The sequence below is a fragment of the Falco peregrinus genome, chromosome 8 (assembly GCF_023634155.1).
Source record: "Falco peregrinus isolate bFalPer1 chromosome 8, bFalPer1.pri, whole genome shotgun sequence".
Taxonomy (NCBI): domain Eukaryota; kingdom Metazoa; phylum Chordata; class Aves; order Falconiformes; family Falconidae; genus Falco; species Falco peregrinus.
Genome location: NC_073728.1, coordinates 42,192,676 through 42,205,817, shown reverse-complemented (window position 1 = coordinate 42,205,817; position 13,142 = coordinate 42,192,676). Strand labels below are relative to the sequence as shown.

Genomic DNA, 13,142 nt, shown 5'->3' with positions numbered 1-13,142 from the left:
GACTTCATGTCTGAGGAAACGTTGTGGTAGACCACATACGGTAAACACAGATGCTTATGTAGTTGGTAGTATGATTAAATTTGGGGGCAATATTTGTCTTTTTTTCCCCCCCCCGAACACTTATGGAACATTCTCAACTTCCTAACGTGTTACTGGGGACAGATGCAAAGCATCATCTTTCCAGGAGAGCTCATTCAGAGTAACAGGTGCAATTTTATTAGCTGGTGTATTATCAGGTGTCATAAAAACCAATAGTAGTAGCTTCCCCAGAGCCCTTGGGAAGATCATTCAATACATTCAAGAGCCAAAGTAATTAGAAAAAATAAAGCAGTGTCTCTATACTGTTGTAGCTTTAGTTTGGTGCCTTTTATCATTGAAAAATACACCTTTTTTCTCTCCTGGGTCTTCTGAATAGCTTTTATGAAAAAGAGGGACCAGCTGCAGAGACTGAAGCAAAATTCAGACTAGAAGTGTTCAGCTGTTGATTCAATCACAGGTCTAAGCACAAGCAATTGGAATAAAACACAAATCAGAGCATTTCCAGACAGATCTTTGCTCTTCTGTGGTTCAATAAAAAACTGAAAGGTTTGTGTATTGTTCAAACTTTGTGATTCAAACACATTCTGGAGAAAAGCAATCTGAGCCTGTAGCCATTTATCTGGCTGGGATCCTCACCTTTGTTTGCTTGGAACTGCAGAAAAAGTGCTGTGGGTGTCACTTTGTGGGGGGAAATCTGAATTTAAACTCTTTTTTGGAGTGGGGGATAAAACTCTTCACCCCATTCATTCTTCACTTCTATTTTATTCACAAATAGAAAGTATTAATTTTGAAGGAGGGGTAGAAAAAGGAGAAGCAGATCCTCATGTCTATCATTCAGTTCTACTGTGTATAGTATAGGCAGATAGATTGCAGATTCTGGCAGCCTCCTGTTGCCAAAATTTCATGTTAGAGATGTCCCAGAGACAACCTTTGTTTCTTCCCTTGGGACAGAGTGCTCCCAGGCTTGGTGCCGCAGGAGAGCCAGCAGAGCTCACCCTGGAGCCCTGTGATTCCGCCACAGTTAAGAGCAGCTGTGGCAGGGGGGGGACTCACACCAGAACTGAACGCAGTTTCCCAGGAGGGGTTGTAACTCCCAGCGAGGTGGTGCTGGGACACAGCTCAGGTGAGTCCTCGCACAGGTGCTTGCAGCGACTTAGGTTACATGGCAGTAGTTGGAGGAACCTGATGCACTTTGCTGAGTAAAGAGGATGGGTCTAGGCATGTGCTTAGTTGCTTTGTTGAATAACAGGCAGAAGTGATGCACCAGCTAAGAACCATTCTTGTAAAAGAGACCGGGTAACACTTGGTATCCTCCGCTGTTTTATGCAGTTGTTGCCAGCAGAGCTGAGGTAGCTGGAGCAGTTTGACTAGTGCCACAATGCATTCAATAACTTACTAATTTTATAATATTTTATAAATAAAAATATATTTATATATAATATATATATTTATAAATAAAAGTATAATAACTTACTAATACGAATGTGTAAATGCATTTTTATGGTCAAGAGAATGCAAGCACTGATGGACAAACTAGTGAAACATTTCATCCGTCTTTGTATTTCAAGTAGTTAATGCTTTTGCCACTAAAACATCTAAGCTTTGTCGTGACTGGTTAGCATTTGAAGTTCTGACAAAGGCAAAACGACTTCAGAGTTTACAGTTATTTATAACATAAGAGATTACATCTGTCAAAATATCAAAAGGAACAGTTCAGAACAACTAACGTGTTCAATAACCACTGTCTTGGGCTTCGTTAGTCCGCTTTAAATTGTAGACCTTTTCCATGTGAATGTATACCTGTAGTGCATGTCAGGCAAAATCTTACATGTCTTGCATGTTCATTTGAAAATTACAGAAAAAGATGTAGTGTTTTGGCATTAAATGTATATATTACTAGTACTTCTTTTTAAAACCACATTTCTTAGATGTAAAAACACAATCTGTGCTGAACTGAAGGCAGCTTGAGAAAGGACATGTGACTGCAAGATTTTAAATCCAGGGAAAAAGAGAGATTGTGAAACAAAATGTTAGAACAATTGCCCTATTTTCTAATAATTAGTATTCACAAAGAAAAAACATGTTCTAACTACCTAGTAATTTCCAAATTGCTGAGACACCTAATGAGTTGTCTTAAATAAATTTACCAAACGTATAGAAGGAAATAATTACTGAGCATTTAATTCTGGAATCACAACTCAATGCGAAATGGTTATGCAGCTGGCTTGTGTGTGTCTTGGTTATTCAGCAAGAAAATGATTTGGTTGGGAACTGAACCTTGTCCTGTTTGGACTTTCAATGGCACATTGACATTGTCTCTTAGATGTGAATTTGTGAAAAAGTCCTCCTAAAATGCTTTGCTACAGCTCTACTGGACCTTGTTATTTAACATTACAATAGCTGTAACAGACTTTGTAATTCTAGAGGGATATTAATAATTGCAGAGGATATTAAAAGCAAAATAGGGGCTGTGCTTCCAGTGTAATCTTTGCGCCTCATTCTGCAAAGCCTTTACACGTGGGAATAACCCCTCTGGTTTCATTAGTGCAAAGGGTTGCTCCTCCTGCCTTGAGCTCCCCCAGAAGTCTCACTCCAGTGCTTAGGATAGGAACTCTGCAGTATTTTACTGGGGTTGTTCTAGCACATGCAGATTTTTCTGGCCCTGACTTTGATTACAGCACAGTATGGTTTTCATGCCAAATGAATAGATACCAACTGTTTTGTATTTGCCTCTTAATTACATCACCTGCCCAGTAATTAAATTTAGCTGGCCACCCTGAGCGCTGAGACCAGGTTAGCACCAACTGTGGTCAACAGTAGAGGCCTCTGTTATTTAAAATGCGGGGGGTTGATTCCTATTTTAATGTAAAAATATGTTAGTACTTATTCTCTATAGCACCTGTCTTTGCGGCATATTTATAGTAGTAACCTCTGGGAGTTAAACCTGGATTTTCAGTCAGTGGGAACAATAAAGATACTGTGAGTAGCTTGTGTAGAGGCTAATCTTGTGCAGAGGGACTGCACAATGCACACGGACCTGTGAGATGGTTTATGTTGGGTCTTGGAGTGAGCTGTGTCTGCGAAAAGAATAGGTCTTCTGTTTAAAAAAAAAAAAAAAAAAAAAGCAGAACTCCTTGAATACACGTGGCATATGGCAGCATATGGCCCTGCAGCCATCGCTGTGCCTATTTGTTCTCCCTTTGCTTTGTGAAGAACTTTGTCAAGTTTCTGGGAACTTGTTAAGGAGGTATATAGCCTCCTGCGTGATGTGCGTTGACCTCAATTTTTGCTGAAAGTTGCAAAGCCCGAGGACGCTTGGTCTTGTTTCAAGTCAAGGCTCCAGTTCTTGATGAGTACATCTTGTGTGAGAGGGAGGCAGAGGATGGGCTAGTGTAACCTTCCTGCTAATGCAGCCAGTCTTCCTTTCTGGGTGGCTGCTTCGGGTTTTGGCTACTTCCACTGTCAGTGTGAAGAGATCTCAGCCCCACTAGGCACACAGAGCTATGGTCTGGAGTCAAATAGGCTTTAAGATACACCTTTTTTTTTTTTTTTTTTGGAGCAGTGCTGATGTCCTGAATCACACTGAAGTTTGAGCAGGCTGTCATTGCTTATTATTAAAGATGGGAGCGTAAATGGTTACATGGGATTTTATTATTCTTTTTTTTAAGTGAATGAATGAATAGAACAATGACTGCAATGGAAGAGAAGTGACAAAGCAATGAAGAAAACCAATTTAATAATAGTAACAATAACAATAAACAAATCTTTAGTTGCTTAAACCTGGCAATGTATGGCAAATAGAAGGAGCCACCTCTCTGATGGGGTTATATTGACCTTTCACGTGTGTGCCCTGTTCTAGTAGTAAAGAAGAATCTTCTGTCATTATTTCCATGCACATACATACCAAGCTCAGATGTATTCTATATAAGCAGTTTTAAAGACCTGTATCACAATGTAACTTGAAATATTATCTCTAAATTCATATCCTGAAAAACAGCCAGCGATTTTCGTCATGTGGAAAAGTTCACTCTTGTGGGCAAGACATGGTTGCCAAAGACGGGCTTTGCCTGTGTAGGTCAGTGCTGTGGGTAAGAGGGGACTGTGAACAGGCAGGAACGGCTGCTCCCGGCTTGGTCGAGGTGCCCAAGATGTTTTTAATGCTCTGGACTGAGCCTCCTCCTCTGGCCAGGGGCAGTGGGCTCAGCACAGAGTCATCTGCACCAGGGGTTTTGAGACCTCAGCTTTCTGTTCTGCTTTGGTAGGATGGAATCTTGGGATTTCATCTATGTGGCAGGAAGAATGCTTCCTGCCTGCTCTTGTACTAAGTACTGTTGATTACAGTTCTCATGCAGATGACTTGTTATCACGAGACAAACTCGATACAGGTAGAGGAAAAATGGTACTGGTTTGGAATGAACCCTTCCCTCTTTTGCTGCTCAGGTAGACAGTAATTGTGCCTGGTGTGGGTTGGAATGTGGTTTGGCTTGAGAGGAAAGGTTACTGTTTTCTGTGTTTCAGTCTAAAACTGAATTTCTTGGGAAATGAACAAAGTGTCTGGAAGCAAGCCCTTCTGCTAGCAGCCTAGCTGTGCGTGTAACCGTGTGGCATCCTAGCACCCCACCAGTCCCTTCCAGAGGCACCATATTTCAGGTGCAGGTCTCTGATCAGAGGTTTCAGCAGCTGGAGGAACCGCAAGCACTCAGTTAATCCTGAATGGCTCGATTCAGTAGGAAGAAATGCTTTCTGATTCTTGCGAAGCAAAGATCCTAAAAACTTTCAATCCTTATGATAGTATTTAATCCGGCCGAAGTGACTAGCAGTAGCCAGTCTCTCCATGTTTCCATGTCTTAGCCAAGAAATGAAATTTCAGCTCCTCTGCGTGCAAGTTTAGCATGTCCTGCCAGTGCTGTAACAGCAGCTAACGTCCTAATCATGGTACTTCTCTGCTCTTGTTGGAATTGGAGGTAGGGGAGAGATGTGTAAGTTACAGTGTCCACCTCTATAAAAGGACATTTGAATGAGCTTGGATATTGAAGGACATGTCAAGATTGCACCTAGAAGTCTACTTTTGATGCTTTGATTCTTGGCAACATAGTTCACTAAAAACCCAAAACCAGCCACGAAAGCACCACCGAAAGGCAGCTGCACTGTACTGTCCCTCTCCTGCAGGGTAGGCAGGAGTCTGCAGTTCCTCCCAGAACCTGTGTGGTTCTTACTCTGCCATACAGCGTCAACATAATGCAGCAGAATCAACGTGGAACAAAGTGCAACATAAGACAAGTTTCCATAGCTGTCTATCTGTCAGTAAATGTAAATTTTTCTTTTACTAATTATTACGTAAGTTGCGGGCTTCCTGTGCAGCAGGACTTCTGTGCACTAGCCCTCAGTTAGGATTTTGCTGGCTGTCCCCAACCTTGCAGAGATAGAAATGTGACAACCCAGGCTAAGCATGAAAAATGGTATGTAGGAGAAAGTTGCGTTGTGCTTTACAAGGCCGTGTTTGTCTGTTTTCCAGTATAAAACAGCTGAACAATGATGAGCAATCATATTGCTCTCTTAAACCTCCATTGTGCTGTATGTGTGCTCACACACTTTGATGTCTGCTAGAAATCTTTTAGTTGAGGTCCTGACCGGTTAAAAAGCATTGGAGTGACCCCTGGTTCAGCTCTCTGGTCTGCTGTGTAACCTCTGTGTTCAGCATCAGGACAGGATCTTTAGGATTTTTGCCGCCTTTGCAGGAGGTGAAACTGCCTTGAGCATCCAAAAACCCGTGGGAAAGCTTGAGGGTCCCAAGTGGGTTTCCTGTTGTGGGGAGGAACTAAGAGGAGGCACAGGAGGAGAGGCAGGCAGGGGTGAAGGCAGGAGTGATCTTTTTTTCCCTGAAGTGTTTCATGCTGTCCCTAGCTCTGATATTCAAACGCCAGCAAACCATTCAAAATAATTGGCTGCCTCGAGGTGTGCTGCCAGTCCTGATACTTTGTCATTTTAAAGCTCCATGGATTTTCAAAGTGAATTCTCTGTTATTGCAAAGACATTTTTCATGTTCTCAGCTGAAAACAACGTGTGCATGTGAATGCAGCTGCTAGGGCTTTCCTCTTCAGTGGCATGTATGCTTTAGTAAGCATAGTGATTGCCATGTGTGCTCAATGTCTGCTTATTCCTAGATGGAGAGATGCACTCAAAATGCCCATAGCTAGTCCTTGGTTAATGGATAAGGCAGAAGCTGTTTCGTTGAGCAGGGCATGTTTTCAGAAATGCTTTCGGGGTTGTGATGGACTCTGCAGCACCCTAAATCTTTTCAAGAGAGACTGCATGTCATCTGACTTACTGGAGCTTCTAATGGATTGATGCTTTAATTGCACAAGCTATATGACAGAGCATTACAAGTTATGGCTGGATAGAGAGCAATTCAGATCTGTATATTTATGGCAGTTGGGAAAAAAAATTATTTGCAACCTCACTGAAGTCTTTATTTTTTTTCCCCCTTTTGAAACCATAACAGCTAAAAATTGGTATTTTCTTCTGCTCTTTTCTTCAGCAAGCAGGAAGGCTGTTTGTAGCATCAGGAAGACAATGCATGTGAACTTTTCCTTTCTGAATAGCCCAGGGCAGAGAAACACCACGTTTGCTAGGGATATTGTGTTACCCTTTCCAGTCATCCAGCCACCTCGGCACATATTGTTCAGCAGTCGCAAGTGTAAGACCAGTCAGTGAGCAAGAGGAACTGATGATTTACCATTATTTTGTAGTTGCTGAATAAACAGATCCACTGTTCTTTCTGTTTTACCCTTTTTCCCTAGCGTTTTTGGGATTGCTTCAAAACTCAAGTGTTTTTATCAAAGCTGAATTATACTAATTGATGAGGGAGGAAAGTGAATGAGGGAGAAAATAAATAATAAATTGCAAGAAAAATTAATTCACAGAAGTGCAGAAGTAAAAAGGCTGTGAAATAAGAAACGAGTCTTTCATTGCCTTGAAAAATATAATTACCTAGCAAAGCCTGTTGCCTTGAAATTGTCAGATCTGGTGTGCATTTGAACTCATTGCATATGCTTCCACTTCAAAAAGTTTCTCTCTCTCCCAGGGGGTCGTCAGTTTGAGGATGAATGACAGTTAGCATGATAATTGGTCCTTGAATATTATGCATAAATGTGAAACTGTGGACATAAGCAGTATGCCCCAAATTATCAGCTTGCTGCTCTAAGCAGTATGAAAATAAAGAAATTAAGGAGTGTTCTTGATAAAGTTCTGGTGTACAGAAGAAGATAGGGAACGCCTTCTTTCCTCTTCTCTCACTTCTGTAAGACTACTAATGTAATTCAGTTTTCGTTATGTGGTTAGGCAGTCAGTTATACTTTCCCAGCTGTGACAAGAGCATGGGTGCATCGTAGTGTTTAGTATTTTTACATCTATTGCAGTTCCAACAAATACGAACTGTCAGTCCAGAACTTCATTGCATTTGGTGCTGTACAGGCGTGAGTATTTGTGTTGGCTTTGTTGCACAATATTCTGTCAATATTGCTATCAATATTCTGATCTTCAGTCAAAAAATTTAAACAGAACCAAAAATTAACTAAAATTGATGCTTTTGTCTGTGCACAGTTTTTAAAAGTAGTTAAAAGCTGGGCTTCTGAGAATATGACAAGAGTTATTTTTAATTTATGGACTGATGGTGTTACAGTAGTTCCCAGAAGCCTTAATCAGGTTCTGAGTCCCATTTTGTGAGTAGAAGTCACTGCTGCCAAGAGTCCAGTGTAACTACAAATGCATCTTGGCTGGTGAATGCAGAGTGCAGAGATCACGGGTGGTGTTAACTGAAGCGTGAGAGATGACCGGGAAGTCGGTGAGATGACTTGCAAGGGTAAGTGTGCGTACCCGGTAGGACTGTGTAGCCCTGCGCCGTGTGGGGCAGTAATTGAGCCGAGGAAAGAAAACCTTAATCTTGGTTGATTCGGTCTTCTGCTCTGAGCAGATGTGGGCACTCACATGCCTTGGCCCATGCTTACTGTATGTAACAGAATGCCAGTTTTCATTGCTTACCCTGGACTGCTTTTTCTGTCCATCTTGCCGCTGTTTGCAGAACTGTGCCTTGTTTTCAGTGTGATGCTGCAGTTCAGCATCATGTGAGTCACAATCCTGGGGCTGCATCTTTCAGATAAGCCACTTGCTATTTGGCATAACTTGCAAGAGAAGGGATCATGCGGATGTGATTGTACCAATCCGTATCATTTGGCATACAGGCAGTGATTAGCATTGAAGAGCAGCCTGGGGTAGCCTTGCAGTATCAATCAGCTGCTTTGGTTAGGACTACTTTGTTCTGACAGCATTAAATAAGTCAGCGTTAAAACATACACCACTAAAAGCTAGTATGGAAAACTGCATCCAGCGTAGGTATCTGTTTCTATGAAATTCCCTTGCAGAGCTACACTGAATCGTATACAGGGGACTTGAATAAATAGATAGGTATGAGCCTGTGCACGTTTTGTACACCATTTCCCTACACAGATGATTTCTGTAGTCCACTTACGTGCGTGATGCTGCTATCTGTCCTGTCAGTGATGTGTTCTGTGCCTTGTTCTCATACACCTTTCAGTACGTAGAAAAATAAGGGGGAAATGACACAGTCATAGAGCATGTGAGTGAGGAGCAGTGCCTGCTGCTCTCGATGGCAGCAGTAGTGGCTTTGTCTTAGCCTGGAGGCATGCCAGGATGTGGTGTCGTCTTGTTGCAGTGTATTATGCCAGGTAGGGCTAAAATCTTGGAAAGAAGCACATTCCTACTGCCATATATTATTTGTATTTATTATTATGCCTTTTGATTTACAATTTGGTGAGTGTGATTACTTTTCCTTCTTCCTTTCTGCTGTTATTGAAGCTTTATTGTCTTAAGTAAAAATGTGATGATCAGCACTTATAAAGCATTTTGTATATTCAGAGTGTTTAGTTTAGTGAACAACAAATGATAAGCTGTTCTTCTCTACCACAAAGTTGGTCTGTCTTTGCAGCTCCTGGTCTGGATGTTTTTTTGGTGGGGGGGTTGTTTGGGCTTTTTTTCCTGTCGTTTTTTATGGCTTTGAACAGTGCAGGCTGCGGTATGGAGGACAGGCTATTATTTTAGGACAAGAATATTTGACCACGTAAATTCAGTCTCCCACTTACAGACTTCAGTTGCTGCAGAGACATAGGTTGGAACAGTAGACTAGGCAGGTGGTCTCCTGCTACCAATTTTGCCTAGGTGCAATGACTTGGCGTGCTTTGCACTCTCGCTTTTGACCAGGGAAGACATGTTCTTATGCCTCTGTTGGTGACACATTTCATTTGGTAGCTGAAGTTTTAATCTTGCCACCGAGATGGGGAGAGAAGGGTAACTGGCAGCCAGTGAGGAGAGCCAGAGGTGTCTTTGGCGCATGCCTAGCCAAGTGCTGTGGCTGCTGAGTTCCCTGGTCTCTGCTACATCCCGAAGGAAGCAGAAGGAAGAGCAGCGTGTCTAGCTTTTGAGCTAGGAAAAGCTGTGCTGCTGCCAACAGCTACTGCTGGTTTGCAGCCTGTTGACGTTAGGCTGGTTCCAGCTCGGGACCTCAAACACGCGTGCCTCTGCAGGCACCCGGTTGCTGAGAGGCACCTTGCCCTTTCCAGCTTACCTTGGGCTGCGGGGTGCAGGCTGGCCAGCTGGCCTGGGAAGGAATTTTTCTGGTCTGTTTAAATCATAGCTGTGTGTTAGCTCCTGTTAGGCAAATCCTGTTCTTGACATAGAGGAAATTTGCCCTCCCTAGTGACAGTGCCATGCTTATGGCCAAGTTATGAGTATGTAGCAAGAAGAGAGCATATGCTCATCAGTGGTTCGTTGCCAGAAGTTTTGTAATGGATATGTGTTCACATCAATATTTAAGAATATGGAGAGAATAGTAACTTCTATGGTAGATTACATAGAATATGTGTCCCTATGCTGCAGGATATAAATTAAAGGGAAAAAAAAATTGAAAGGCATAATGCTGGAGAATAGCTCTCTTGTAACATGTATAGAGTTACAGCTTTTGGAGCTGTATAGAGATATAAATGCATAGATATATATGTCTTCAATTTGTGGCTAGAAATGTGATGATGTTAACAGAAATTATTTGTTACATTGGTTATATAGTATGATACAGCATATGTAGTCCAGTGAGTTACTCCTTTCCCTTATTTAAAAACAGAAATTGTGTCTCTTAGCAGTGGTCAAATGTTGCCGTATATTCCTCCTACTGAGTACAGTACTGGGGCCAGATTGTTCTGCAGCTCTGTGTTATCCTGATCCTTTTGAAGTTCTCTCTTCTTTTTTAATCATGTTTTTGTGTAGTTATTTTTCCTAAGACATGCAAAATATGTAGGTTAAAAAGTTAGACTACAGTGTGAATTGTATGCAGCTCTTTACACTAAACTCGATAGGCTGACTTCCATAGCAGCCCTTAACAGCCCAGCCGAAGGGTGTGATACAGACCCTGGGGAGCGCGTGCCTGCCACGTCACCTGCAGCCGGTGCGGGGCATTGGGCTGGGGAGGGTGAACCGCAGACCTCTCCCCTGTTGGGAGCAGACTAATGACCCAAACACAAATGAGTCAAATCCTGTATTGAACAGAACAGGATTCTGCAAGGCTGGAATCTGACTTAAGCAAAGGCTGTCCTTCACCAGACAGATTTACTCATTTACTAGGAAAAATTCCATTTGCTTGGGAAGTGGCTCAGTAGGGAATGTGTATTTCCCATTCACCGTTTGCCCTCAGTGGAAATACCCAGCCGTGCACACCTCCATCATCAGTGCTCCTTGAAGTCTAGGTGTGAATCCTGGTTTTGCTAGGCTTCTTGGTCAAGAGTGTGTTTGAGGTTTTGGAGAGAGGGGGCTTGGTATGAGATTCGTAATGAATAGACGCTGCCTTTACCTCACCTTACTTGTTTTGCAAAGTTGAACCCCTGTCTTTCAGTTGGCTCCATGCAGATGTAAAGATCAGCATTGCAGGATGCTGGAGGCAGGTTGCTTTACGAAAGGCAGAGAAGAGCCACTGTGTACTTCAGATGTTGCCAGGCATCCTGAATGGTGTCCTGGACAAAAAAATCTAACTGTGGCAGTACCTTACTTCCTCCCTTATAGCCTGTTGCTTTCTGCTGCTGCTTGTACATGCTGTTTTGATTTCGTATCATTGTATAGCTTTTGTGTTGCCCTGTTGAGTAGCTTTTAATAATGTGACTTTTGCCACTTTTTCCCTCTTGAAGCACAGAACAAAGCTTTATGTGAGTGGCACCCACAGCGGGGAGGGAAGTGCTTACACAATGGTACTGTATTTACAGGGAGGGGTGATTCTAACCCAACTTTAATACCTTAATTATGTTTAATGTGACCTAGCCCTTGACAATCTTGAATGACAGGATTTAAATATAAAGATTTCTGAATGGCGCCCACAACTGAGCTGTACTTCACTATCTCAGTAAGAAAGTGAAGAAATTATGTGAAAGTGGAGAGAGGCTTTTCTTGGGATTTTTGTCTTTGGCTTAGTGCACCTGATTGGTTTATTTCTTTGCTAAGTTCTGCACATTTATTATGCTAGCAACAATATGTAAAATCCACTCAAAGAAATTAAGAAACAAATATTTTAAATGTATTTTATGACTGACTGGGGAGGGAGTTTCTATTTCTTACAGATGTTTTCTTAGTGATGTAAATTTAATTTCAGGGCTCAGCAGATTCATACACAAGCAGACCCTCAGACTCTGATGTCTCTTTGGAAGAAGATAGGGAAGCAATCCGCCAAGAAAGAGAACAACAAGCAGCTATACAACTTGAAAGGGCAAAGGTGTGTTCTTTTCAGCTTTAATAATAACTAAGTTACGTGGTATTTATCTTTTGTGTAGTGTTAAAATTCACCCTCATGGTTTATAATGATGGTGCTATCTTTTGAAATAGTTTGGCAATTGAGTCAAGTTATCTGCAGACAAGTTGTTTGGGGGAATAGAGTTTATTGTTGTATAAATGGGGATCTTCTCTAGGGAGCTGAACTCTGCTGGTTTGTGTGAAGTTATTAGGTCTGAATTTTGGTTTTGGCAAATGTTCTCTGCTAGGTTTTTGGGAATTTGATACAATTCTTGATTCAGAAAAGTGTCCGCTGTTTGTGATGTGTGTTTCTATTTGTAGTCCAAACCAGTAGCATTTGCTGTTAAGACTAATGTGAGTTACTGTGGAGCTCTGGATGAAGATGTTCCTGTCCCAAGCACTGCCATCTCTTTTGATGCCAAGGACTTCCTACACATTAAAGAGGTAAAACCCAGAAGCAACAAAAGGGAATGTAAAAGGGAATATTTTTACATGCCAAGGTCTACGATTTGAACAGCCGAGGCTGAGCCATACCGGATTAAAAAGAGAGCCGAGAGCTGAGTGGAGGCAGGATAGCGCAGCACATCTGTCTTGGTTGGTGATCGTGTGGTGGTATTTCAGCCTTTTTATAGTTCCAGCACCCTGGGGTGGTTATCTTGCACTTTTTTAACGCTTGATGTTTCCAACTTTTTGGCTTGTCATGTCACAGGAAGGAAATAACATCTTTCTATGTTTTAAATACCCTTCAACATGGTAGATTCAGATTCATCAAATGAATTTTGTGATGAATCGGAGATTACTGATCCATCACATCTTTCCAATATTCTTTTCATGATAGAATATTGATCAGAAAGTGGAGTAGCACCAGGTTACACCAGGTCTCCATGAAGCACCAGGTAGGCTTGTAAGAGAGGAAATAAGACTTACAATAATACAATAAGAAAAATAAAAAAGAGGACAGATAGAAAAATAAGGAAAAAGGAATAGGAAAGCCCCAAGTATGGCTTTGGTAGAGAAAAATACATTTTACTGCATGTTGAGCATATTTTCTGCAATTCTTTATCTGAAGCTAGTCCTTCAAATTTGCATAAACCCCCGTTGTTTTGTAGCTTTGTACACAGGCTTGCAGTTTGCAAGAACATTTTTTTTCATCTGCATTCTGGGTTTATTTTAGATTCTTCAGTACTCGTTTGTCTCTTGCTTTGAACATGTGTCCGTCATTGCTTCAGAGCACTGATCTCCCTTAGACTGAGCACATTTAA

The 13,142-nt window shown here is 41.8% G+C and overlaps 1 protein-coding gene across 7 annotated transcripts in view; it reads left to right on the top strand.

Annotated features, from left to right (window-relative positions):
• Positions 1-13,142, top strand: part of CACNB4 (calcium voltage-gated channel auxiliary subunit beta 4) — a 109,000-nt gene that overhangs the window by 65,096 nt on the left and 30,762 nt on the right. For 6 of the 7 annotated variants that reach the window (XR_008748316.1, XR_008748315.1, XM_055811543.1 and 3 more), the window contains 2 exons: positions 11,744-11,863; positions 12,202-12,324. Coding sequence is in view for 4 of the 7 variants with exons in the window: in XM_055811543.1 (XP_055667518.1) it covers positions 11,744-11,863; positions 12,202-12,324 (243 nt within the window). In the remaining 3 variants the exon portion in view is untranslated. Of the gene's footprint in view, positions 1-7,718; positions 7,901-11,743; positions 11,864-12,201; positions 12,325-13,142 lie in introns of those variants that run through there. The other variant, XM_055811547.1, reaches the window with a different exon arrangement.